Below are 9,197 nucleotides of genomic sequence, written 5' to 3'. Positions count from 1 at the left end.
AAAGCGATAGCATTTGATTACACGAACATACGTCATTTATCTGAATGACATCAAATCACAGCTTGGACTGCAGGTTTTCCATTTAAATCAGTTTTTATTATTTCTTAAGTTCTACCACTAAGAACCATAGAAAATTTAACAGACTCTGGGCATACATATAGCTTTCAAATTACCCTTTCTTGCATTGTTCCCTGAATCAAACACATTAGTGATAAACATCTCTGGGTACCCATGAACCGAATAATATAAAATGATGTTGAAGTAATTAAACTGATGAGTATCAAGAGCTGTCACTGTGCTACCTCCCTAGGTGTTAAGTGAACTAGGAACCTCAGACATATAGTAGATTAAAGTAATCGCATGGGGTGGGGTGAGGGGGTGCCCTTGGCTGGCTCAGTTGGCAGAGCACGTGACTCTTGACTTTGGACTCGTGAGTTTGAACCCCACATTGGGTGTAGAGATTACTTAAAAATAAAATTGTTCTTAAAAAATAAAGTAATCATACAGGGGCAATGTACATATTGTATTAAACAGAAACTGCACAGATAAATCTACACTGTCCAGTCTCTGAGAGTTGTCCTATCAGTAGCCACAGGGCTTTGATTTTTCTATGGATGCTTTTCACTTAAGTTTCATTTCCCAGCTGATTGCAAGCAAACGGATTTTGGTCAGGAGGAAGACTGCACGGTCCTTGGTGTGGTTGAACACAATGCTATCTTCTTGAGCCAAAGAGGATAATGCTTCCTCCAGAGAAAAGAGCACGTCCTGAACATGTACTGGGACCTCGGCATTATGTGTGAGATGGGGGCAGAGAAGAGATGAGGGAGAGGAGAAGGGCTTGGTGACATTTTAATGACTCCCACAGGAACTCCACAGAATTGGCCACTAAGCTTTCCTTGTTCATAACCAACAATATTCCCTTTGCTCATTCCTATATTGGGCTTGTGGCTGAGGGACTAATCGAGGGAGCTGAGAAACTGTAAGGCAAAGTTGAAGAGTCAGTAGGATGTGATTCCCTGAGGCTGCCTTTTCCCATCTGAAGGAAGAAAATAACAAAACCACTAACCTTGAGGTAGGCTTTGCATTAAACATAGAATTTCCCCAGAACCTACTTCTTCTAAGATGCAGTTGGAGCATCATAAGAGGATCAATTTCCCACTTGGAGACTGAAGTCAGTTAGTACTGGTATGTGTGAACTTCTGAAACTGAAAAGCTGTCAGTGTTGATTTTTCAGAAACACGGCAAGTGTATAAGGATGTTCCTATTGAAACCAAAATTCTAATGAAGCAAATCACTCTTGGGAAAAGGGAAAGTGGGGCTTACAGAATACAAGAAGAAGGTGAGTTGGCTTCAGGGATGGGACATATTCTGCTTGGTGGAATGTTGAGGTTCAAAGTGTTGAAGGTAGTTGAGAAGGTGCTAATATCCCAGCTCTCAGGAGGGTGACTGCCATGGAGAAACAGCTCCAAATCAATATTCTTGAATTCAGTGTATGTTTCTTGGCTGGGAATGGAAGTTTGGGGGTTTTGAGTAAGGTGTTTTAATGGCTAGCTTATCTACGCCCTCATGTACTAATGAATATGACTCATGCTCTTAAAACTTCTGGAGATTCGATTAAGAGTAGAGGCTTTTCAGTATTGGGAAAAAGAAAACTGTGACGTGAGAGCTTTAACTCCATGTAGAGATTGGGGCAGCCTTTACCCAGTGGGAAGCTGGGGTACGAAGGTGACCCTCTAGCTACAGACTCTGTCCAACATATGTGACAAGCTTGTTTCCTAAGGATGGTCCCCTTCGAGGTGATTTCTGAGAATTCTTGTGCTCTGTATCTCGACCTTGCAAAAAAACATAAGACTTATTTCTTTGTCCATTCCCCTTCCCCACTCTGTATTATGCATGTGTTTCAATCCTATATGCACAATCTAATGCTCTCAAAGTATCCTTCCCAGTCTTCGTTAAAAGACAGCATCCATTGGAACCCACCAGAGCCGTTAGTTCCAAGAAGAATTTATATTTAAGGTGATGCTACTCAGATCTCACTTCTGCACCTTGCCCTGGAGCAGAGCATGTAGTTGATGAAGGAGCCTCCAAAGACGGCAAAGTCTGCTCTTTCAAACTCTGCTTTTGTCCCCTAGTCACTCTGATATCCTCTCACAGGAGAGGGTGTGTGGTCTCCTAACACCCATGTACTACTTTCACTTGATTTGGAAAGATTATTTTTTCTTTGCAGCATTTTCTGGGAAGGGCTGATCAACACTGGGAAGAAGTAGAGTTGCCCTAGGTTAACAGCATCAGTCTTTGCAATAAGACAAATCTTAGTTTAAGCCATGGCTCTCCCAGCTGTGAGACCTTGAGCAATTTACTTAACCTTTCTGTGCCTCAGTGTCCTCACTTGCAAAATCAAGATAATATCTGTTTCATGTGGATACTATAGGTTTTGGAAGAGATAAAATGATGCAGTCGGTATAGCATATAAGAATCACTCCATACATGTTCACTAAAAGCAAGCAAAAAATAGGGTCGCCTGGGTGGCTCAGTTGGTTAAGCATCTGCCTTTAGCTCAGGTCATGATCCCAGGATTCTGGGATTGAGCTCCACATCAGGCTCCACATCAAGCCCCACATTAGGCTCCCTGCTCAGTGAGAAGCCTGCTTCTCCCTCTCACTCTGCCACTCTCCCTGCTTGTGAACTCTCTCTCTCTGTCAAATAATTAAGTAAAATCTTTATTTTAAAAAGACAGAGTAAGGGCGCCTGGGTGGCTCAGTGGGTTAAAGCCACTGCCTTCAGCTCAGGTCATGATCCCAGGGTCCTGGGATCGAGTCCCGCATTGGGCTCTCTGCTCAGCAGGGAGCCTGCTTCCTCCTCTTTCTCTCTGCCTGCTGCTCTGCCTGCTTGTGATCTCTATCTGTCAAATAAAGAAATAAAATCTTTAAAAAAATAAAAATAAAAAGACAGAGTAAGCAGAGTAGAGCTCCATTATTCTGCTCATATTTCCATAATGCTGAGACCTTGAAAGTTGCACGGACCCTCATCACCCCAACCACCGCCACCCTTCCCTGCCCACAGAGCTTGATATCCAGATGACCGCCTTTCCAACTGGGGATTGGTTTTTTAACATGAATACCTCTATTTACAATTGCATACAAAAATAAATGTAATGGTGTTTATAAGCAGCTATGTGATACAGTATTCTGAGTTTTTCGAGCAAAAAAGAAGAATATTACCAAAGAAGAGATTGCACATTAAATTTGCCCCAAAATGTTGGAGAGAGGGCTTTGAACCAACAGCAAGATGAGCCGCTCTCAGACAAGCCTCCGCAGGTGGACCTGGCATGTGTAAGGAAGAAGCCGTCACCCAAGGATGGTGACACAGAGTAGCGACTAGCAGAATCAACTTCCCCAACCGCTTCCGAAACGGACATATAATCTCACCCACTCCTTAGAAAGATCCTTCGTGTGAGGTAGGTCTTATTGTCCTCGTGTTGCTGATGAACTATAATGGTGCAGGCTAAGAACTAACGCTAAGCCATGCCCTGTGAATCTCATGTTTACCATGAGCTCGGACTGTTAGTAAGTAACTTGCCAAATTTGGGTCATGCCAGCTAGGAAGTGGCAAAACTCAAATGGCTAAGCGCTCCAGCTGATCCACCCAGGTGTATCCCAAATGCAAGTGTGGGGCGATTCTGTTCATCTGGACTGGTAGACAGGGTTTACAAGCATTATGTATGTGCCCAAATGGGGCTGGTTTTTGTGTATATCTGCCTTGATTTTGTACCTCCTTCTGTCCACTGATTCCACAAGCTACAACACTCTTACTGTTTTCACTGTAAACTTCTTAAAGAAAGGATAGATGTTTGAGTCACCTCTCCCTCAAAAATGTCATCTCAGTGGTGCCTGGGTGGCTCAGGTGATTAAGCTCTGACTCTTGATTTCGGCTCAGGTTATGATCTCAGTGTGGTGAGATCGAGGCCCAGGACAGGCTCTGCACTGGTCGTGCTTAAGATTCCCCTTCTCCTTCTCCCTCTACCCCTCCCCCCATCACTCGTGTGCATGTGCACTCTCTCTCTTTTAAAAAAAAATGATCTGACTGTCATCATAATGCTTAATTTTCTACGCCAACTTGAAGGCTACGGGGTACCCAGATTGATTATTATTTCTGGGTGTATCTGTGAGAGTGTTTCCAGATGAGATTAGTTTTTGAGTGGGTGGACTTGGTAGAGTAGATGAATTGCCCTTCCCAGCTAAGGTGGACATCTCCCAATCCTTTGCGGACCTGAATGGTTTGACAAAAAGTGGAGGAAGGTGGGGCGCCTGGGTGGCTCAGTGGGTTAAGCCGCTGCCTTCAGCTCAGGTCATGATCTCAGGGTCCTGGGATCGAGTCCCGCATCGGGCTCTCTGCTCAGCCAAGAGCCTGCTTCTCTCTCTCTCTCTCTCTGTCTGCCTCTCTGCCTACTTGTGATCTCTGTCAAATAAATAAATAAAATATTTAAAAAAAAAGTGGAGGAAGGAGAGTTTCGCACCCTTTCTCCTGCCTCACTACTTGAGTCAGAACATCTCATCTCATCATTTATACTAAACATTGGTTCCCTGTTTTTCAGGCCATCAGACTAGGGCTGATTCATACCAATAGCTTTCCTGGGTCTGCAGCTTCTAGACAACAGACCGTGGGACTTCTCAGCCTCCATACTAGTGTGAGCCAATGCTTCATAATAATTCTCCTTTTGTGTGTGTGTTTGTGTGTGTGTGTGTGTGTGTGTGTGTGTAGGCACATATATGTGCATTATATACACATAATTTTTAAAGATTTTATTTATTTATTTATTTATTTATTTGACAGAGAGAGAGAAAGAGCATGAGCAGGTGGCATAGCAGGCAGAGGGGCAGGCAAAGGGAGAGGAAGAAGCCGACTCCCTACTGAGCAGGAAGCCCAATGCAGGGCTCCATCCCAGGACCCTCGGATCATGACCTGAGCCAAAGGCAGATGCTTAACCAACTGTACATATTATATTATATGTACATATGTATAAATTAGAAGAATCCTAATACCGTCATGGAAATGGTATATATGGAATAAAATAAAGAAAATGGATATGGTAATGAAAAACAGGAGCGAGAAAGAAGGGAGGGAGGGAGAGGACATGAGGCATAGAAAATTCGGGCTTATTGCAGTGGTTTCTGGAGCAAAAGATTTGAAACATGTTAACTTATCATTCCAGTATCCAAAAGAAATATTCTAGAGTGGATTGCTGTCATCCATTAAAATATGCTTCTGCTGTCCAGATTGAACAGACTCCTGAAATGATTTCTCCACCTTCTAGCTATGGTGAGTATATGGTGAGGGGAATTCTTAATTCCTGGAGACCTGAAGTCTCTTGCAGTCATTATTCTGAACATTTATTCTTGTCACTCCATGTCGTTACTAAACCCCCAAGACAGGGAGACTGAGCTGAATTGGAACAAATGATAATGGAATGGGGAGGGAGCTCTTATCTTATGTTTCTATGGGAGCAAAAAAGAGAGTACTGCGTGGGGAACCGTGGTCAGTTAAGGATTTTTTTTTCCCTAAGATTAGAGGAGCAAAATGAAAAAAATGCAGAAATTAAAACTAGAATCAGAGAAAGAACTACAGGTGAGCCTACATAATACAAGGATTTGGGAGGCCCTTACGTCTCTAAGTGAGAGAAAAATAAGAAGGCAACCCTCAGTTTGTACCTGGTAAAGGCTACAACTGCAAAACTCTAAAAGTAACTATTGTGAAAGTGAGTGGTCCATTTAATGTCATTTTCAATGAAATTCATTCCTTAAGTATGAGATTAAAATGTTATAATCACCACAGGATTATTACGTTTTACATTTCATGGAAGTATGATGTACATACATACAGAAAATGCCCATCCATGAATGTACAGCTGTATGAATTTTCACACATGTTGAATACACCTTTATAACAATCACCCTGATCAAGAAACAGAACATTATCAGCACCTTAGAAACCTCCCTCACGTTTCCTTTCATTTTGTATCTTTTTTATCCTTTTTGTGAACAAAATAAGAGAGTGTGCGTTCCTTTGTGCCTGGATAATCTGACTCCACATTATAAACATAACAACGTTCATTTATACCATTACGCACAGCGTAGATCATTCCCACGGATGTCTTGTGTGGATTTAACACAATTTATCTTTCCTACTGTTGGTGGGTGTTTGTGTCTTTCTCCAGTTTGAAGCAATTACAAATAGTGCTGCTGTGAACATTGTAGGATATGTCCTGTGTTGCATGTGACGCGCATACAGACTTCCTAGGAGTGGAAGAGATGTTCTTAGGTACCTATCTCCATCCTATGAGATATGTATACAGCATGAGCAGATAGACCCTGACCATAGAGTGGCTGTGCCAATTTCACACACCCTTCTGAACTGTATGAGTGCTCCAGTTCCACATCTTCACCATCACCTGCCATTTCTGATCGTTTTCCATTTAGCCATGTCGGTGTGTAGGTAGTAGTTTCTTCCTGCAATGTTAATTTGCATTTTCCTGATAACTAATCAAGTTGAACTGGCAGTTGGATATTCTTGTTTGAGCAGTTCTGGTTCATGCCTTTGCCATTTTCTGATCCAGTTGTCATCTTTTTTTCCCCCCTGCTTTGTAGACTTTTTTTTATATATTCTGGACATTATTTTTTTTTCAGATATACATATTGTAAATACATCATCCCATCTGTAGATTATCTTTTAATTGTTGTGGTAGTGTATTTGTGAAAAAAATTCTTCATGTAGTCAAATTTATGCTTATTGTTCATTATTTTAAGTGTCAGATTGTATTGTAAAAGTACAATTAAGTTCACAGACCTGTTACCTGTATTTCAGTGACCATTGTGATAGAACCCATCAGCTTGGATGACAGGAGTCAAAAACCCAGATAATCTTCCACCTACTGGTGGCATGCTGAATTGCAGGCACAACACATGCATAGAAAAAGAGCTTCCTCCCAAGGAAAACACCAAGAGTCAAGAGACAGAAAAGACAACAGTAGATGTTATAACACATTCCTTAACTGCTTTGTTATTTCTTCCAAACATATACTTGAAAAGGATCTGTGACCCAATGGATCAGGGAAATTATACCAGAGTGAAAGAATTTATTTTCCTGGGTATTACCCAGTCTCGAGAACTGAGCTGGGTCTTGTTTGTCTTCTTGTTTATAGTGTATATGATAACTCTGCTGGGAAACCTCCTCATCATGGTCACTGTGACCTGTGAGGCTCACCTTCACACCCCCATGTACTTCCTGCTCCGCAATCTCTCTATCTTGGACATCTGCTTTTCCTCCATCACTGCTCCCAAGGTCCTAGTGGATCTTCTATCAAAGAGAAAAACCATCTCCTTCAATGGCTGTGTCACTCAAATGTTCTTATTCCACCTTCTGGGAGGAGCAGATGTTTTTTCTCTCTCTGTCATGGCTTTTGATCGCTACATAGCTATCTCAAGACCCCTTCACTATATGACTATCATGAGTAAGGGACGATGTACTAGCCTGGTGCTGGCCTCCTGGGTGGGGGGCTTTGTCCACTCCATTGTGCAGATTTCTCTGTTGCTTCCCCTCCCCTTCTGTGGACCAAATGTTCTTGACACTTTCTATTGTGATGTCCCTCAGGTCCTCAAACTTGCCTGCACTGACACCTTCACTCTGGAGCTCCTGATGATTTCCAATAATGGATTGGTCAGTTGGTTTATTTTCTTCTTTCTCCTCATATCTTATACAGCCATCCTGGCTATGCTGAGGTCTCACGCTGGGGAGGGGAGGAGAAAAGCCATCTCCACCTGCACCTCCCACATCACTGTGGTGACCCTGCATTTTGTGCCCTGTATCTATGTCTATGCCCGGCCCTTCACTGCCCTCCCCACAGATAAAGCCATTTCTGTCACCTTCACTGTCATCTCCCCTTTGCTCAATCCAATGATCTACACCCTCAGGAATCAGGAAATGAAGTCAGCCATGAGGAAACTAAAGAAACGACTAGGGCATTCAGAAAGGATTTAAGTTCTGTAAGAATGAGATAGCCCCCAAAGGTAAGTATAGACATTAAAGCTCACTTTCTCAAAATGGGAAGAGATCACTTTAATGCCGAAAACAAAGGGGTATCTATGGATATCAGGGAGTCCTCAAAGAAGTGGATTCTTTAGTATAGTATGTGCTAAGGGCCTCTAGGTGACACTGCTTTAAGGTGAAGCTCATTCATCACTTCCATTACTCACTTTCAATTATTCATTCTGCAAATATTTTACAGAGTACACATTATGCTTGACAGTACTAGGATTCAGATTGCTGAAAAAAGATTAAATACAGTCACATTCCTAGAGCCATATCCCAAAATGCATTAATGAAGAGATGAACAAAGTGCTGTGGAAATACTGCAGACACTTTACCTGAGAGTTTCAAAAGGCATTTTCTAGTGACTAGACCTTTTCAAGGGGAAAAGACAGAAAAACACAACCCAAGAAAAGAAACCAGTATTACCAATGGGAAGAGACCATTATAAAAATATGCCACGTTTGTGCAATGGTGAGCTCAATGTAGCCATGAAGTAGTGCACTTGTGAAGTGAGAATACCACTAGTGGACATTTACAAGGAATGTCAGGAAAGTAGAACTCCATTTGTGGTCCCTTAAGTGATGCAAACCCATGATTTCTATTGGGAAGAGAGGATCCTCAAATCACTTCAAGGCCACAGTTTCTTCCAAGATAGTGGGAAGCATTCATCAAGAAATAACAGTGATGGGTAAAGGCTGTAGACAGCTCACCTGGATCTGGGCAGGGCTTAAGCAAATAGAGTTGCTAAGCACTCCCCTGGTGAAAAAAACAGACTCCTCATTGTATAGTAGGATTATCCCAATCACAGATGAGTCAGGCCCAAATTCCTTATTGTTTCTGCACATAGGGAACCCACAACTTTTTAACACTTCCCAGTCAATCCATTAAAAGGTAAAGAAGGGATATAAAAAGCATGAAGGCTTAATCACTGAATCTGGGAATTTGCTAGTCTTTGTAATGAAAGGGATGAGAAGGATACTGGAGAAGGTTTACCTAACAATCCAACTGATGTTTTGCTGGGATTGATTGATTTTACTAGACTATGTCTTTCTTCCTAATAAAGCTCAAGCCACAGAAGCTGGCACTCATCTGTTAGAGTAGATAAAATGCTG

General features: G+C 42.1%; 1 protein-coding gene across 1 annotated transcript; it reads left to right on the top strand.

The window, feature by feature from the left end:
- Positions 1 to 7,098: 7,098 nt before the first annotated feature.
- LOC111149845 (olfactory receptor 4D9) lies at positions 7,099 to 8,034 on the top strand. The gene has a single exon (XM_022507146.1). It carries the CDS (start codon positions 7,099 to 7,101, stop codon positions 8,032 to 8,034), a length of 936 nt encoding a protein of 311 aa, XP_022362854.1.
- Positions 8,035 to 9,197: the final 1,163 nt, after the last annotated feature.

Source organism: Enhydra lutris, unplaced genomic scaffold (genome assembly GCF_002288905.1).
Source record: "Enhydra lutris kenyoni isolate GAN:26980312 unplaced genomic scaffold, ASM228890v2 scaffoldscaffold22, whole genome shotgun sequence".
Classification (NCBI taxonomy): domain Eukaryota; kingdom Metazoa; phylum Chordata; class Mammalia; order Carnivora; family Mustelidae; genus Enhydra; species Enhydra lutris.
The sequence above is the reverse complement of the archived record's forward strand: the minus strand, read 5'-3'. Positions and strand labels throughout refer to the sequence as shown.

Excerpts from the sequence above, each read along its gene's own strand:
- LOC111149845 (XM_022507146.1), top strand. The coding sequence starts at position 7,099 with ATGGATCAGGGAAATTATACCAGAGTGAAAGAATTTATTTTCCTGGGT.